The sequence below is a fragment of the Drosophila sulfurigaster genome, chromosome X, assembly GCF_023558435.1.
Source record: "Drosophila sulfurigaster albostrigata strain 15112-1811.04 chromosome X, ASM2355843v2, whole genome shotgun sequence".
Classification (NCBI taxonomy): Eukaryota; Metazoa; Arthropoda; class Insecta; order Diptera; family Drosophilidae; genus Drosophila; species Drosophila sulfurigaster.
In genome coordinates this window covers 15,867,619-15,885,878 of record NC_084885.1, presented here as the reverse complement: position 1 = coordinate 15,885,878, position 18,260 = coordinate 15,867,619, and the positions used below count along the sequence as shown (strand labels likewise).

Below are 18,260 nucleotides of genomic sequence, written 5' to 3'. Positions count from 1 at the left end.
GACTAGGCAATTGTTGGCAAAAAAAAAAGCAAGAGCTATTCGTGCGCATATTTGTGAAAATAAGCCCATGACAGGAATTGTTAATATGGTATTATTCGGTATATTCTGTGACATAAACAGGAACTTTTTCAAATTGAACTTGTGGTCACATTGCACGGCAAGCCGAGTTGTGCATAAAGTTGGCAGTGCGCAAAGTAAATTATACTAAAAAAATCCAATTTAAACACACAATTTGAACATCGATTTTAGATGTGTAAACCGTGCACGCGGTAAACGCGTAAAAGGCGTATTATTTTATGTTAATGGGCAATGCAAATGAACAACCTAGCATTTTCAACGATATTCCAAAAGAATCGTTGATATTTCAAATAAAAAAAAAAACACGCGCGTTGCGCGTCGCGTACAAAACATATTCAAAAAAGTTTTGTTTGCTGCCTATGTGTATGTGTGTGTGAATGTGTATATGTGCTGATGGCTTTATTAAACATTAACATTGCGAAAAATCAATACACATTGTGTTCGTAAGCCTTGTCCGTGTGTGTGTTTGTGTATAAAGCCTTTAGTCTAAGATTATTGTTAAACAATCAAATAAAAACGAAGAGAGCGGAAGGACAACGTGAAAAAGGTGTCTGTTTGATAGAGAAGGTGAAGAAGGGGGGACCTGAAACACGCGCCCAACGCATTCAACACACGACGCAAGGTAATAACAATGTAATTAAATATGCCTCCAATACGTATGTATGTATGCATGTGTGTGTATGTACATCCTTGCAACTAAATATAAACAATGTCGATGGTGCCACAAACAAATAAATCGCATACATATTTTGCAGTGCATGTCGGTTTATTTTGTTGTTTAATTGATGATGCCTTTGTCTCCAAAACGAAACGAAACGAAAAAAAAAAAAAACAAATTGCCAACTTCATTTTCAACAAGCGAAAATAATGCATAATTTTCGCCTGACGCGACGCTGCTGAAGCGCGCTCTCGCTCGCTCTCGCACTCTCTTTCTGTCCTCCCGGCTTCTTATTTATTTAGTTTCGTCTCTTTTTTTTATTTTCTTGCGATTTATTTTGCCCACACGCAGCTCACACATACGCACACAAGCTCACATGCTGTCTGTTTGTGTGCGTGCTTCCTTTTTGTTGCTGCTGCTGCTTTTTGTTTGTTATTTCGACATGGTCGCTGCTCCTTTAACAAACGCAGACACACAACAGTACAGCCCGGTAGTGTAACGTGAGTGCGAGCGGGAGAAGGTGAGACAGCGCGCGCAAACAGTCGCATTGCTCTCTTTCCTCACGCGCACGTTAAGGTCTCCTGCAGCGTTTTTGCATGCTTCTTTTTATTGTTGTTTTTTTTTTTTTTTCTTTTCGTTTTGTGGCAACAACAATTACAGTCGCATAAATAGTATGAATCGGGTTCCTGGCAAACAAATAATCGATCTATGCAATTACATATTAAATTAAATGCATATGGTACACAATTACTAATAATTTATAAATAATTTGAAATAAATTAAATAACGACATATGCTTCTAAATTTCACAGTTGCAAAAATTGAATTTAACGTCTTTGTTAACGTCGTTTAAAAGCTGCTCGCTATGTGCGGGATCAGAAGTTATCGATAGAGTTTTGCTTTTGTCCCAGACAATTTGATTTTGGTTTTACTTTTCATTGGTCTCCTGCAGTGGCAGCTTTTTGTATTTGTTTTTGCCGACAACACATGTTCCAGCAGCTTACATACATACATGTGCGTGTGTGAGTGAGCGTATGTGTGCTGCACTAGTTTTGATGGCGCATTGCTTTTGCTTTCGTTTGCTGTCGCTGCCATTGATGATTGTTTTTACAGCTGTGTAGAGATCACAAAAGCGAAACTGAAAAGGATGCCAAATTGTACATTAAAATGCGGCGAGGCCATTTACTTTTTAATTTTTTTTTTTATTTCATTGTTTACTTTTATACTCAAGTTTTCTTCAATTATGTTTTTAAATACGTTTTGAAGTCAATAATATAACCGCCTTTTTAAACCTTAGTATATTTCTATTTGAACCGGTTGGTATATTTTAACGGTTTCGTGGTCACACTGTTGAAATTTGTAACTGTAGATACTTCTGTAGATACTTCTAATCCTTAGCAAAAACAATGTAGGAACAATTATAGAAATGTCTGTATGTATGGGTGTGCGTGTGTGTGTGCGTGTTTGTACAAACGGCAAAATTAAAACAAGTTTTGCAACCCCCAAAAATTTATTAAAATGGTGCTGCTGCAAATATTACAACTTCGTTTTCTGCTCTGCGGTTATTTATTATTTTTGGTTTTTGCTTTCAAACTTTTTGCGCATTGTTGTTGATTTGCTCACGCTTTTAATGCTATTTTTGTGTTACAGTCTCCTTTGTGTTGCCGCATCGGCGTCGTCTTCTCAATAGCAGCACACACATGCATGCATAAATATATGTATGAATGTATATATGTGTGTATATGTATAATTCTTTTTTTTATTGTTGTTTCCTTTTACTGGAAAATTTGTTGTTTTTATTGCGTTGGCTTGTTTGGTTTGTCGTCTCCTTGTGCCGCAGCGAGAGCGAAAGAGAGCGCAAACCAGCTCACGAGGGCTGTTCTCATGTTTTGTGCTCAACGCACGCTCTTCTTGCTCTTGCCCGCCAAGAACAAGGAGTTTGTTTTTATACCCGCTTAAATAAATTGCGTAGAAGGGTATTTTATCCGAATGCTCAGTGGATTTCGATCCACATGCTATTTTGTACTGTTGCTTAGCCGGTATTTCATAGTCGAGAAGGCTCGCTCTTTTACTTGGCTTGCATCAATTGCAAATTTTCACACAATACAGGAATTAAGGAACAGTAATAGAATTAATTGTAGCTCATGTTAGCTAGAGATCTTAGAACAGTTTTTGTTGCTTTATTGGTTGTGCAAATTTCCAATTGGGATATTTGTGGCCACATGCTGCGCCATGCACTCTGCTTCTTCTTGATTGCTGCGACTTGCTGCGTTCTGCATTTTTATGTTGTTTAGCATACTATTTCATATCCCTTGTCGCGGCGTAGAAAATGGCACAACAAACAGGTGCAATTACAGTGAACATATTTCTTGTTGTTGTAGTTCATTTGATAACTGGTTTTGAACCGGTTATGTTGCTAGCATGATTCAATTAAAATAATAATAATTATGCAGCGCGCATAAAATTGCACATCTAATTGATTGTAAATTATTATTTTTACTTTTTTCTATTTTGTTCCACTATGCAATCTACCGTGACCATTAATGGAAGTGACCATAAATTACGGAAATTAATAATTAAAATAAAATATAAGAATAGCTCCCTATGCGAAGAAATGAATTTAAATAGTAATTTTTATCATATAGTATAACTATGCACTTATTTGTATTTGTCTATGTTCGTCCCACTATGCCGCTTTATTTAACTTCCTTTGCTCCATTTCCTTGCCTTATTGCGCATACGCGCGCTCTCGCTCTCTCACACACACACACACACACAGAGAGACACAACGCGAAGACTTTTGCTTTTATGCTTTGTGTGTGTGTGCGTAACATGCTCCCTTGTTTTTTGTTGTTCCTGCTTTGCTCGCTGCTTCCTTTGCAAAATGCTAAAGTAAAGTGCTCAAAATTGCTCTGCTCTGCAGCCAAACAGCAGCCGCAACATATTTCTGTTCCTCTCTCCCGCACCAACACACTGACTGCTGCTGCTTCTGCTAACCGCAGCAGCCGAAGCAGCACAATAACAACAGCAGCAACAACAACAACAACAATTAGCGTCAGGCAGCCTGTGTGCTTTCCTGGCTGGCTCGCTTCGGCTGTCTTCACCATCGTCGTCGTCGTTGCTGTTGCTGCTGTCGTCGACGTCGTCGTCGTCAGTTGTTGTTATGCTTGATTTTTATTACTTTACTTTTTCAGTATAATTCTTTGTCTTTTGGCGTTTGTTTAATGCAAAAAAAAAAAATAAGAAAAATAAGAAAACGAAAAGACCCAAGACAAGAACAAGCAAGCACACCGACACACACACATACGGAGACACACAGACAAGCGACATGCACAGAGGGGCACACACACATGCACAACGAACAGAGATACCAAAAAGGAAGAAGCACAAACTACATTTTTAAGCACAGACAGGAGTCTGTACAAAATAAAATTTTTGCGCAACGCGCGACTGTCACATTTGCACAAAAAAAAGACGAAGCGAAGCGTTGCAAGAGAATCTCGCATATTTAACCAAATTCTCTTATCGGTTAACAAATTATTAACTATATTTTCGGTGTATGTGCGCGAATGTGTGTGTGTGTGTGTGTGATACAAATCGTAGCAGCATCTATAAAACGTTAGTTTATTTATTGTTTAAGAAAATCAATTTTAATTGTAATTGCAATATCGTGAAAGCTTATTTCTTTATTACAAAGTTGGAGTCTCCATTTGCAATATTTGCATTTGGCGCTCGCTTTGTTGTTGTTTCGCATTTGGGAACAAAAACCAAGGAATCAGCCGACAAATCACAAGAACAACAACAAAGGAAATTTTTGTGGTAATTGTTCCCTTTTTTTTGTGTGTGAAGGGATTTTTTTTTTTGTATGGCATTTTTCTATAACGCAATTGCCTAATTAATTATACAAATTAATAGATCGATGTCCTTGTCGCGTTTTTTGTGAATGAGTTCAATGAATAACCAATTGATGTTCGAGTGAATGTTTTAAAAAGTATTTTATTTTTAAGAACTGTGTGAATAGCTTTTTGAGGGAGTTAAATAAGATTCATTTAGTACTCATGAATGAATAAACTTACTCCGGTCAAGTGTAGTGTGAATAAAATAATATTTAAGTGATCTTGAGACAGAGTGAATGATCGAATCGTTGCTCGATTGAGTGTTTGAATCAAATGAAATGCATTTTGACATAAAAAATGTGTAAAAATGATTCATATTGAAACATTCATTCTAAAATCATTAAATGATCGTCAGTATGAATAAATTCTTTTAGGCCATGTGAACAAAAATGAGATAAATATTTAATTTAACAAACAGCATTTTTGTTTCAACATTTATTCCCCATTAACTTGAACATTCCTTGGATCCATTCACTAATATTCACATTCTCTGCTTTCCAGTTAGACGAGTTGCCATCTTGTGCTTCCATCACGAGCTTCCAGCGACTTCCATTGACATTGCGAATTGAAGGTTGGAGTCACGTATCCCATTTCCAATTTCGTATTTCCTGGTTTTCCCGGCCTGGCGAGGATTGAACGAACGATTGAATCATTGATCATCGACTCGCTTGGCGTCGTTCACAATGAGCGCCGCGACACAAGAGTTTTGCGTGCGATGGAACAGTCACCTGGGCAGCATTGGAGCGGCGTTTCCCCAGCTGTTGGCCGGCCAGAGATTCGTGGATGTGACGCTGGCCTGCGAGGGACATCAGGTGCACTGTCATCGCCTTGTGTTGGCCGCCTGCTCCACATACTTTGAGGCCATACTCGCGGAGAATCCATGCAAGCATCCGGTGATCATATTGCCCAGCGAAATCAAGCTGTGGGAGATTCAGGCGCTCGTCGATTTCATGTATAAGGGCGAGGTGAATGTGACGCAGGCGGGATTGGGACAGCTGTTGCGTTGTGCCGAACAGTTGCGCATTCGTGGTCTCTACGGCTCCGAGGCGGCCATCAACTATAAGCAATTGCAGCAGATGCGACAGGATCTGGCGACGGCAGAGACAACGACAACGGCGGGCGTCACATCAGTTGCATCAGGAGGAGCAGCAGCAACAGCGGCAGCAGCAGCCACAGCAGGAGAAGCACCAGCAACAATAACGGCAACAACGCTCAAGCAAGAGCATCAGACGGTGCAACAGTTGCAGTTGGACAGCACAGAGACAGAGGATACGGCAACCAATTCAACGACATCGACGACGACGACAAGCACCACAACAGCCAAGCAACAGCAGCAACAGTTGTTCAAGGAGCAGCAGCGACAACAGCAGCAGCAGCAACGACAGCAAACCAATGGCAAAGATGCGCTTCAGCTGCAACTGTTGCAACAGCAACAACAGTTGCAACAACAACAACAGCAGCAGCAGCAACAACAACAACAGACAAATGCAGGTTCCTCGGCGGCAGCGTCAAACAATTCAAATGCGCCCACAGAAGACGATTCAGCGGATGATGCGAGCAACAATTGGAATGCGTACAGTGAACACTACGAGGACAACAAGCTGAGCGTGCAACTGTTGCAGCAACAACAACACCAGCAACAACTGCAACAACAACAGCAGCAGCAACACCAGCAGCAACAACTGCAGCTGCAACATCATCTCGACTCGACCATCGAGGATGATCACAACTATGTGGCCGCCCACGATGAGGATAACGATAGCAGCGGCTTTGCCGGCATCCACAATTCATCGCAACTGAATGCCCTCTCGCTGTCAGCGATGGACACCGATCTGGAGACATCGGCGAACACATCGGGATCATCGCTGTTGCACAGCTCCATCGAGGGCTACACATCGTATAAGCGGGTGCGACGCTCGGAGGCATCGCTGGCCCAGGCAGCCAAATGCGTCTCGAAGGGTGAAACCTTTCAGACGGTCAGCAACATGTTCAACATACCCGTCTCCACCATACGCTTCTACATGGCCCGCAAGGGCATTCTGCCCAAGCGCAAACGTGGCCGTGGCGCCTCCCATGCCGGCAGCACCATAACCACCACAAATTCGGGCGGCAACTCGGCATCAGCAGCGGCGGCGGCGGCAGCTGCAGCGGCAGCAGCAGCCACAATGGCAGCAGCCACCACGTTGGGTAGTCTATCGACAGCCGGAGCTCATCATTTACCCCAACAGCAGCAACAACTCCATCACAACATGCCGCTGGATGTGATGCAATTGAAACGTTTAAGCAATGCAGCCGGCGGTGGCGCCACATCAGCGGCAGCAGCAGCAGCAGCAGCTGGTGGCAGTCCAACAGCGGCGGCAGCAGCAGCAGCGATGGCAGCAGCTGTGGCAGCATCGCCGCCCGGTCTTGAGGTGGCAACAGCGGCGGGCGTGCCATTTCATTTGCTCAGCGATGCGGCCGCCTTCAAGTTGAGCGAACAGCAGCAGCAGGCGCACATAATCTAACCGCGAGGTTGGCTTCGCTTCCACCTAATGCATATGTGAAACGAGACAAGAGCGAACGAAACGAGAGAATGAATCGTCACGGAGGCAACACAAGTTGAACAAATTCTTTGCGCCGCTTTTAAGCTTACTTTTAAGTTTGTTTTTTAAGCCAGCTTGTAAACCAGCTTTGAAGCGAGCTTTTAAGCATAATTTAAAATGTGCTTTACAGCTTGATTGTAAACTAGCTTTATTGTGAACCAACATTTGCTTTAAAGCTTGATTGTAAACTAGATTTTTTTTTTAAACGTGATTTCAAGCAAACTTTGAAGCTTCATTCAAAATTTGATTTAAAGCTTGATTGTAAACAAGTTATCTTTAAAACGTGTTTTAAAACAAGCTTTTAAGCTTTAGAACTTGATTGTAAAATAGCTTTGCCTTAAAGCTTGATTTTAGACTAGATTTAAAGTTTGCATTCAAACTAGTTTTGAGGTTTTCCTTAAAATCAGCTTTAAGGCGAGATTTTCTTCTTGAAAGCTTGAAAGCCTAAAGCCTCATAACTGGATTACAAACAAGCTTAAAAGCTTAATTTACAAGCCACCTTTCATTTTCCTTGGCGTTTTTCACTATCTTCAATGATTTTATTCTATTTCGATGTTATTTTCGATCTTTGGATTTCAATGAATCTCTTCATCATTCTATTTTGGCTTCAAGTGCCACGCTGCAAATTAATATTTTCAATTAGACATTTCAAATATTTTGTAATATTTAGAGTAATCAATTTCGTTGGCAATTTTAGTTGCTTTCAAAGCAGAGTTTATAGAAAATTCTAATCAATTTCCCCCCTTTCAATAAGCTCTTCCAATTAGTCACTTGAGTTTCAAACTAAGCTTGTCAGAGTTGCCTAAAAAATGATGCGCTATATATGTATTTCAAAGCACATTTGCAAACATTTTCAATGCGGTTCGTCGCTGTCTCCTTTTGCAATGCTTCAAAAGCAACAAATTGCGCGTGGAAGCGCAAAACACACAAACACAAACACATGAATAAAATAACTATACAACTATAAGCTATACAGATCAAGGAAACACACACACACATAAACCGTATATATATATATTATATACAGATATATTATTTTGTAAGTTGAATGTTTTGCCTTTAGTCAGCTCTATGCAAAACTTTAGACCTAAAAGCCCAATCCACTCCACTCCACTCCACCAACAAAGCCCCTCAAGAAAAAGACCTTCCCCTAATTGTACGTATATGCTTCTAAGATTTAGTATTAGTTTTACATTTGTATTATAATACATGGCTTTTTTCATGTAGTGCCCATCAAAAATCCTACCTACCCAAGCCCCTTTCCCCTTGAAATGAAAAAGAGAGGATAACGCTCATTTAAAACTATTTTAAATTGATTACATCATAAAGAAAGCAAAAATTTAACATACAAATAACATTTTGTGCAGTTAACAGACAGTACAATAACAATAATAATAAAACACACAAAAGAATCGCCTGTAATTAACTCTATATATATATATATATTTTACGTCGCACTCTTTATCATTTTACTGTTAAACAAAGTCTGCAAATCATCAAGAAGAACAAAAAAAAGTCATAATTGTAATTACTAACGAACAAAATTGTGTTCCCATTTTAGAAATTAATTCATTCAATTGTAAAAACAAACAAAACATTTTATTTAGCCACCTTAACAAATTGTAATATTATCTCGAATTTTGGGTTTTTTTTTTTGGCGTTTTGTGTTCCCATTTTAGAAATTAATTCATTCAATTGTAAAAACAAACAAAACATTTTATTTAGCCACCTTAACAAATTGTAATATTATCTCGAATTTTGGGTTTTTTTTTGGCGTTTTTGTAAATGGGAACACCACCGAACAAAATCGACAAAAATGCGACAAAATGAAAACCAGAACACAACAATCACTAGCGCTTAAGAGAGACACTCATACACACACACACACACAATCTTGATATTGATTTGAAAGTCTCCATTTTCATAATTTACACATAACAATTTTTGTTTCGCAAACGAATTATGATTAATTATGCTGTTGGGAGCTTCAGAATGTGCATTTAAGCTGTGTAAAGACTTGGAAAAGACTTTTTTTTATTTGTAACTAAGTTCGTTTAATATATATATATTCACGTTTAAGACTCATTTTATTTAAGCAATTTAACAAAACGTTTTTTTTTTTATACTTATCTAAAAAAAAAAAAGAATACATTTTTGTAATATCTTTTTTTTTACAATTTATACAAGCAAAAAAACACTCAGTCTCAATTAAATGTTTGCCATACTCTTAGTATATATTATAAACTATAAATTTTTTCTTTTTTTTTTGGGAAAAATCCTAACCTCATTTGAGATAAGTAAGTAAAGTATTTGGTGGATTTCAATTTGGAACATGATATTGCGCAGTTAACGTTATCGTTGCCAACTTTCGTTATGATCTCTCGGAAAGTCGTCAGTAAAATATAGCCTGCAACATAAATATATAGAAATATATATATATATATATATATATATACATGAACATACATTTTTTTCAAAGCAGAAAAAACCAAAAAACAGTTAAATAAACAAATACCTCGTATACATTGAGCATAAATAAATAGTAAGCCATATATACATAGAGAACACAAATCACATACAAACAGAGAAAGAGAGAACACAGAGAAAGGAGGAGAAAGTAAATGAAGCATAAAAAGTGCACTGCAATAAACAAAAGCGAATAACGCTTATTTTACACACAAAAACAAAACCAAATCGCAAATAAAACGAATGAATTGTAATTTATTATAAACCGAACGTTGTTACAATAGTCACAGAATACAAAGCCCCATAGCAAGCAAATCGAAATAAATAAATCAATATATACATACATATATATATATTTTTTAAAAACCAATTGTAAGATATGCGACGAAATGAAAACAAAATATATAAACAAAAAAGGAAAAGTTGTGCTGCAGCTTGCTATTAAAGAAATGTATCTATTTTTATTAACAAAAAAACACAAAAGCAAAAAAAAAAGCAAACAAAAGAGCAAAAGAAATTTTTTTTAGGCAGCGACTTGTAAAAAATAACTTTAAAAAAGAAAACACGTTGAAATCTACTAAAAACTTAAAACAAATTGCGAGAATGCAGTTATCACACATTAAAATCAAATGCAAGTATTATGTATCAAACACAAAATTTGAAAAATGGTAAAAAATCATATATATTATATACATACTATAATTAAATTACATAAATATATATATATATACACACATATATATAATGTATACATTAAATAATAATTTAAGCAAATGCATAAAAAAGAAAAAAAGAAAACACGTATAAGCCAGCAAACGCGAATTATGTTATGATGCAAATAAAAAAAAAAGAACAGTTAAAATTATGTATAAAATATAAAATGCAAAACTAAACGAATGGTATTTTAAATAAAAATTGACAACATTTTATTGCAGTATTTTGAAATTTGAAATTTTCAAACGCTACCCGCACTCTTAACATTGGCGCTAACAGCAGCTTAACAGATAAACACATTTCGATGGTCAGCGCTGTTGCAACAACTTGGTATATTTTTATCGAATACTGTTAACTTGCGCTGTAATCGTACCGTAATTATTAAGCATTGCTAAATTATTTAAAATGTGTAAATGAAACAAAACAAAATATATTAATTAAGAGCACGGAATATTGAATTCAAAAACAAAATTAAAACCTCGGATTTAATCGATATTTCCATCCCACCATTGAGAGCACAATGTGACCCTAACTTTGGTATAAAATATTAAAAAGTACGAATAAAATTCGGTATTTTCAAACCAAAGAAGCAAAGAATCTGCTTCTTGCAAAAGCATAACAAATATAATATAATAATATAAACACAAAACAAATACACGAACAGTGTGGCAAATGCAAAATGTTGCGTAATCGCCTGCTGCCACTGCCACTGACACTGCCCCTGCAACAAGCTGCACTCAACTGGCAACGCAGCAAATCATCGACCGGCAGCGTGAACGCCACACGCCAAAGCAAAATCCTTGGCAAACTCTTTGGCAGTCGCGTCTCGGGCACCAAAAAACGTTGGTATCCCAGCCACGATGCAAACAGCAGCGGTGGCACCTCCTCCCACGCCACGGGCTATCAGCCGCCCAGCGTTGTGTTCCAGGCATCCCAGTTTGGCAAGAGCAACAGCAGCGGCAGCAAGCAAAACACACGTCGCATTGCCGTCTTGAACAAACTGTTTATGACGCACATCACCGATCTCTTGGCCACGGGAGAGGCAGCCGAAAGCATTCTAGGACGTGGCCTGCAGGTGACACGCGTCAAGATCACCGGCGACTTCAGTTGCGTCAACGTTTATTGGATGGGCAATGATGCCACACTGGAGACGGAGTTGCAACGTTGCAGCGGCCAGTTGCGGCATGAATTGTCCCAACTGCGACTGATGGGCGAAGTGCCGCGTATTAAATTTGTGCGTGATCGCAGTGGCAGCAACATCAATCAAGTGGAGGGCATCTTGCGGACGCTGAACTTGCAACCCGTCGTGGAAGAGGACGAGACGGCAGCGCAGCAGCAAGTGGACAGTCCCCATTACGATGTGGCACAGACGGCGCGTCAAGAGTTCTATGGCCAAGCAGCAGCAACGACAACGACGACGACGCCTGAAATGCGGCACGATGTCCTCGGACTGGATCATCGTCTCATCATGGACAAGATACTCGGCAAGATGCGTAAATCGAAGCAGGCTTGGGAGCAGCATCAGTCCACCACAGCTTCGTCAACTCCTCCGCCCACCTCCACCGAGCTGATGCGTCAAATTGCCGTGACGGAAACAGCAGCATCGCAGCACAAGTTCGAGGCGTTTCTGGCCAAGAGACGTGAACGCAAACAGACGCCGGAGCGCAAGAAGCATCAACGAGTGGAGGAGGATTATGCGCTGGCAGCGACGACGATGTCAGGACAGGATTACGATGAGAGGACGATGTACGAGCAGCAGGAGGATTACATTGTGGACGAGGACGACAAGAAGTCTTAGTCTCAGAAACAATTCGTTTTGTTAACTGTTTGTTAATTGTTAATGCCTACGTTTAGTTTAGCTAATAATACATATCGAAAGTATTCGATAAACTTGAGAGTAACGTAATTGCATTGTTTCTTTTTGAGATACATTTTAGCTTAATTGAACAATTGTTGTATTATCATTGTTGCCAAATGATTTGCTAGACAATCTACAATGTGTTTTAAGTACCTATCTTTTGACTTTTCAGTGCCTGTATATTTGAGATCTCCGTTTCTTAAATAAAAATATCTTAAATTGAAATCCAAAGACAACATTTTATTAGTCTTATCGCATTAGAAAATGTTTTTACAACTAAATATCCTTTATTTAATAGTGGAAATTTCCTGCTCATCAGCATTTCTATTATTATATCACAGAAACTTTGATCTTCTGAATCTTAATCTAACAAAAAAAATTAAACGACTGAAATAATAATTAATAATAATAGATTCTCACATTATTGCTTATTAATAAAAGCTGTTATCATATGATTAGCAAGCAGCTTTGATTGAGGCGAAAACAAAATTCAACAAAAAGATCATTGATCGTCTGTCTCTTTCGCTTTCGTTCTTGTTGTCGACTATGTCCATCTCTTTCTTGAGGTAAACAATCTGTGCTTCAACTATTTGTCATCAAAACAAGCAATATGCAGCATCAGATAAGCTGGATTCTTAGCGCTTTTGACAGCAAGATTAATCTTAATCAGTTTAAGATGTTTTCAAAGTCTTTCCCATAAACTATTTCTGTTGCATTTGCTCCTTAACACATTCAAATGCATATCATGCGTATAGCTAGCTATCTCTTTCACACGCCGCTAATGCTGGAAACACGTGCGAAAGCTCCGCTGCAGCACACACACACATAGAAATGTATGTATGTGTGTGCACCGAGCACAGTTTACACTGTGGCGATTAATTGAAAAGCGTGCGTCATATTTCTACACTGTTCAGCCAATAAAATGTATCAGAATTTTGCGTCATTTCCACCTCTAAAAATCTCATTTTCAATACGAAATCACAGTTAGTTTTATTAGAAAAACTAGAGAAAAAAAATAAATACATATTTTTTGGTTTTACGGAAAAAAATAAAAAAAAAAGACACTACACTTGTTTTTTTGTTACGTATATAAGCGTAAACACTGCAGATTTTTTTATTTCATAGAAATAAATGTTTCATTTTTGTTGTTGTTTCTTTTTTCTTGTATATTTTGTCAATGTTGGAGGGTAAAAAAAAGAAATTTTGAACAGGAACTCATAGCAATGTGCGCCACTGTGCAATGCAGATGAAGATGTTGATTCCGCTGGCCGCTGTCCTGCAAAGGTGAAAAAGAGATAAATACATTAGTATTGTAATGTTGATTGGCGGGATAATCAAAATGCAACAGGAGGAAGTGTGATGGCAAATGGTGTTATCAGTGAAAACTTGTAAAGCATCAACGTAATGTGTTCAGTCGAAAGATGGTGAAAGTTTGGTTCATCACAAGAACATTTGCCATCGATTCCATTGTTGGGGGGGAAAGAAGAAATTGTATTATAGACGTACCACGATTTTAGCTGTTGATGTTGGTTGCTGCTCTGCATATGTTTAGCATATATATAGTACACGCTCTGTTGTTGTTTTTGTGTGTGCAGGAAGCTTATTCGAAGAGAGCGAAACCCATATCGTCATCCTCAGACTCGGATTCCTCCTTCTTCTCCTCCTTCTTGGCTTCCTTCTTGTCGCCACCGGCAGCAGCAGCTGGGGCGCCACCAGCGGGAGCAGCAGCAGCAACACCGCCACCAACGGGCATGGACGAGAGCTTCTCGCGACCCTCCTTGATCAGATCATCGATGCTCTTGCCTTTGAGCTCCTTGATCACGCGGGTGAGACGCTCGGCATCAGCCTCAATACCGACGGAGCTGAGGATCTTCTCCAAATCAGCATTGGCGGGGCTCTCTTGTCCACCGAGGACAGCCAACAGATATGCAGCCACGTAACGCATGCTAAAATAATCAACACACAAAACAAAAAAATACACCAAGTTAATCAAAACAATTGTTCACAAGTTGTTCGTGTCAAGCAATAATCTGCAAATATTATTGGCATCGCTGTAGCTTTTCATTCAATTTCTTGCACAATAATATCACATTAATTTGCTGCACAATTTGTACAATTTTTTGCGGGTAAACACTTACTTTAAGTCTTTAGTTTTTGACACGAAACGTGAATATGCACAGAAAAACACAACTTTCGCCTAGGAGACCTTTAAACGAAAAGAACGCTGCTCGGCTTTGACACAGGCAAGTCACTTCCGCGTGTCAAAAATGACAGTTGACTCGCATGCAACCCTGTGGTTTGAAGTAGATGGCGCTTTAGTCGCAGTGTTGTATTTTTCACGCGACTGCTATCAACACTATTTCAATCTGTTGAACGGCTGTTGTGTTAACGCACAGATTCTGTTGTGTTTGTAGCGCGCGATTTCAAATCGTAGGTATTCGCTATGTGAAGCCAATGGTGGCTCACATAGTTTTTGGTATTAAAATACTGACAAATAACAGGAGTGCTTATTACACAACTATTAATGTAGTCTTCATTTGTATGAAAAAAGTAGTTTATTAATATTAGTATATATCAAAATTATCTATCTTTGTGATTCTTTAATATTAGTTTATATTGCTTGTGGTATCTGGATGCTGACATCCAAATTCATCACGCCTTTACGCAGATGAAAAAGTTTGTTTTTTTTTACTCTATTACAAATGATAATACAAAAAAATTACATTCACACTGATTTCATCAAATGTCTTAAATAAAATTTAGTTATTTACGAAACGTCTTATTTAATATCTAAATATTGTTGTATTGTTAGTATCAAAATATAGTAATTCGCATTAATTATTAAGTGTTCGCACTAAGAAATTATTGAAATAAGTTATAATAATAAATAAAGGTAGTTTGAGATGCGCAATTTACACAATCTTTATTCACTTTATATTTATTATGTGCTGCTGACATAATTAATTTTCTGTTTATTATTTCTGATTTGTTTAAGTTGCCCATTTAGGTAACAGTGCACCTTTCTTTGTTATCATTTCGTTATTATTTTAATAAAAAAAAAAAAATTTGAGATGCGAAGTCCATTGACTGGAGACGCTTTGTAAAAACCATTTTAAAAAATATGCGCCTTTTTACACGCGATTTTTCAACAATTGTTCAACACCTAGCAAAGTGTTGCCAGGCGAAAGATTACTAGGGTTGAATATTTAGTATATTATGTGGACTTCAAAGAGCATATTGCGTATATTTTGAGAAACGCCACTTGCGGTCACGCTGTCTGTCGCTAGGTCAGAAGCAAAACCAAAGCCGGACGAGGCGGACGTGTGTGACGCTCGGGTGCGCGATATTTTTGAGATTTGTAACTGTTGTGTGCGTTGTCGCCTGCCTTTGCTTTGCTGTGTGTGTTGGGTACTCTTTTTTTTACACTTTTGTTTGGCCGCTGCCACCGTCGTCGTCGTCGTCGTCGTCGTCGTCATCGTCGTCACCAACGTCTTTGCCGCTTACAATTTGACTCTTCGTCCACCACCAAACATCAAACTGTGTGTGTGTGTGTTCGCGCGTGTGTGTAACAAGTACAAACAACAAAAATCATAAATAAATAACCGAAATTGTTTTTGGACTATATTATATCAATTTTTTTTTGTTGCCGCGTGTTGCGTGCACAAACGCATAAAAAACAACCAAATCCTAAGATCAATACACACAAATACAACAACAATAATACATGCGTACCTGGGCAAAGCAGCAGCAGCATCAAATCAAATAAAAGCGGAGCAACAGTGTCGGGGCACACCAAACATAACCAAGAAGAAAACGGCGAAGCAGCAGTTACTTGCGATCAGAAAGGAGTGAGCGAGAGCGAGAGAGCGCGAGCATAAATATCAAGCAGTGCGTGTGAAACTGTAAACTGTTTCGCAATCGAAGCGAAGACGAAGAAAACGTACAAATAAAAGAAGCAAGCAAACCTACCACGCGTCGTCGGCTCGTTGCGCTTCGGTTCGGTTATTGCGTTCGGCACTTTACTCTCTCTCTCCGTGCTCCCCCAACCCCCAACACGCACACCCCCCACTAACATCATCATCCACCATCGTCGACGTCAGCGCCAGCGTCGTCGTCGTATCTGTCTCGACTGACTGACTGACTGACTTTGCGTGTGTCGAACTTTGGCAGCAGCAGCACCGTAGACAAAAACTTCTAAGAAGCAGCGCTGCTTATTCGGTGCGTGTGCGTGTGTATTTGATTGCCATATGTGCTGCGTCTGTTTGTGTGTGCACAAGGTGTGGTGTGTATACAAAATCGATTGAACCAAACGCCGCAGTCGCCGCTAACGTCGCAGTCGCAGTCGCTGCAACGCGTTCGAACGTTACGCGATTTTTCAAACGCATTTTTTTCATGTGCTGAGAGCGTGTGATATTTTTTTTCTGTGTCAAATTCAAATCAACCTTAAAATTTCAACGAAAAAGAAATACATACGACTACTGGATACTCTACGGAATTATTGCAAATGATGGATAAGTCAACAACGAATGCTGCGGCCGACAATGAGGCAACAACAGCAACAAATGCTGCCACTGGGTGTGGCAGCAACACCAGCACTACAACAACAACAACTGGCAACGGCAGCAGCAACAACAACACCACTGCCAATGGCAACACCAACAATAGTGCTGCAAGTGCCACAAATGGTGGCAGCAACAACAACTGCGGCAGCGCCAGCAGCAGCAGTATCGGCAACAGCAACAACAATGCTCGGCCCAATATCTTGCAACGTTTTGGCGTGGCGGCCACAACAAGTGCGCTGCTTAACAACAACAACAGTTCCACAACCGTTGTGCTGGGCACAGCGAACAACAACAACAACAACAGCAACAGCACGATGATTAACCTCAATATTAACACAACAACCGGCGGCAGCTTCGGCGTCAGCGTTGAGCCGCACATCACTGTTGAGAGTCTGAAGAAGATCATCGCCAAGAAACTGAAAGTGGCCAAGGATCGCATTTGTTTGCTGCATCGTGAGAAGTGAGTAAACAACACATTTTTATTAGAAAATAATTCAAGAAGCAAGACTACAAAGAAACGGAAAAAAAAGAATAAGAAAACAAACAATAGGAGAAGCAAAGCAAGGATCAAGAAGCAGTTGATATGCTTATTGCACTGCTTGCGTTTATGTGCACTGCTTGCTCAGTGTATTTTAGAGGAAGAAAAGGAAATGGAGTAGAGTAAATAATTCCATAATTTCAATTCAATAAGAATAAAAGAAAATAGGGAATCAAGAAAATGGAGGGAATTTAATTTCCTATAATTCGCAAACAAATAAGAATATTGATGTGATGACCAAATAAGTAAAAACTTTGGTAAACAAAACAATTGGAAAATTGAAAAAAATATATAATAGAGTGACCAACTTAGGATTAAAAGTAATCGTGAGATTTATTGACAAAACAATAAGAAGGTTGCAAAACATTCATTGTTAAATGGCTAGCCGCTGTTCTTCATTGATGGTAAAACTATTAAAATAGAAAATGAGACTTCTCTTAGGCCTCCACAATTAGAGTGACCGTATTAATGACTTTTGCTAGCTGTAAGTGAGTTTGTTTGTTGGTTCGGCAATTAGAGCGATCATCGTAATTGAAACTGTTTGCTGTTGCACTTAACAATTAGAGTGACCGTATTAATTGCTTCCGCTGATTACACTGCTCAATTAGAGTGACCAGCCCACCACAAACGTCAAAGTGATGCAACACACAACGTTTGCGTTTGATTTTGTCGCTTCACATTTTCACATTTTTCTCACATGCTTTGCACCGATTTGCGATAAATGCTGATGCTTCAGGAGGCCGTGTAGAGAAGGAGGCGGGGCAAGTGTTAACTGATTAGCATATGCAACAATTGCGTCAGTGGGAAAAATACACGTGCTCTCCAGTTGAAGGAGAGAGACAGAGAGAGAAAGACACAGCTAGCAATATGGCGGTCGAAAGGCAAAGTTTGCACGCACTCGATAACAT

General features: G+C 39.0%; 4 protein-coding genes and 1 non-coding gene across 7 annotated transcripts in view; 3 read left to right on the top strand and 2 right to left on the bottom strand.

Annotated features, from left to right (window-relative positions):
- Window positions 1-177: 177 nt before the first annotated feature.
- LOC133848573 (longitudinals lacking protein, isoforms H/M/V) lies at window positions 178-7,638 on the top strand. 3 transcript variants are annotated; one of them, XM_062284196.1, is made up of 2 exons: window positions 178-700; window positions 5,134-7,638. In XM_062284196.1, the coding sequence occupies exon 2, from the start codon at window positions 5,316-5,318 to the stop codon at window positions 7,134-7,136; it is 1,821 nt and encodes a 606-aa protein (XP_062140180.1). In that variant the 5' UTR covers window positions 178-700; window positions 5,134-5,315; the 3' UTR covers window positions 7,137-7,638. The 3 variants fall into 3 exon arrangements, with proteins under 3 accessions (XP_062140180.1, XP_062140181.1, XP_062140182.1); XM_062284197.1 differs by lacking the exon at window positions 178-700 and adding an exon at window positions 4,005-4,354; XM_062284198.1 differs by lacking the exon at window positions 178-700 and adding an exon at window positions 4,402-4,555.
- A 3,324-nt stretch (window positions 7,639-10,962) lies between these two features.
- On the top strand, window positions 10,963-12,389 carry LOC133848570 (uncharacterized). Its single transcript, XM_062284193.1, has one exon. The coding sequence runs from the start codon at window positions 11,074-11,076 to the stop codon at window positions 12,190-12,192; it is 1,119 nt and encodes a 372-aa protein (XP_062140177.1). The 5' UTR covers window positions 10,963-11,073; the 3' UTR covers window positions 12,193-12,389.
- A 933-nt stretch (window positions 12,390-13,322) lies between these two features.
- On the bottom strand, window positions 13,323-14,550 carry LOC133848571 (large ribosomal subunit protein P2). The gene is made up of 3 exons (XM_062284194.1): window positions 14,391-14,550; window positions 13,759-14,198; window positions 13,323-13,528 (listed from the first exon to the last, which is right to left on the bottom strand). Exon 2 carries the CDS (start codon window positions 14,195-14,197, stop codon window positions 13,853-13,855), a length of 345 nt encoding a protein of 114 aa, XP_062140178.1. The 5' UTR covers window position 14,198; window positions 14,391-14,550; the 3' UTR covers window positions 13,323-13,528; window positions 13,759-13,852.
- LOC133849601 (small nucleolar RNA Me28S-Am982) lies at window positions 13,620-13,701 on the bottom strand. Its single transcript, XR_009895391.1, has one exon. It is a non-coding gene; the product is annotated as a small nucleolar RNA Me28S-Am982 (small nucleolar RNA).
- Window positions 14,551-15,538: 988 nt separating the features above from the next.
- The window catches only part of LOC133848181 (midnolin homolog), a 43,482-nt gene continuing 40,760 nt past the window's right edge, over window positions 15,539-18,260 (top strand). The window contains exon 1 of the mRNA XM_062283629.1: window positions 15,539-17,274. Coding sequence (XP_062139613.1) covers window positions 16,757-17,274 — 518 coding nt within the window. The 5' untranslated portion in view covers window positions 15,539-16,756. The remainder of the gene's footprint in view (window positions 17,275-18,260) is intronic.

Excerpts from the sequence above, each read along its gene's own strand:
- LOC133848570 (XM_062284193.1), top strand. The coding sequence starts at position 11,074 with ATGTTGCGTAATCGCCTGCTGCCACTGCCACTGACACTGCCCCTGCAA.
- LOC133848573 (XM_062284196.1), top strand. The coding sequence starts at position 5,316 with ATGAGCGCCGCGACACAAGAGTTTTGCGTGCGATGGAACAGTCACCTG.
- LOC133848571 (XM_062284194.1), bottom strand. The coding sequence starts at position 14,197 with ATGCGTTACGTGGCTGCATATCTGTTGGCTGTCCTCGGTGGACAAGAG.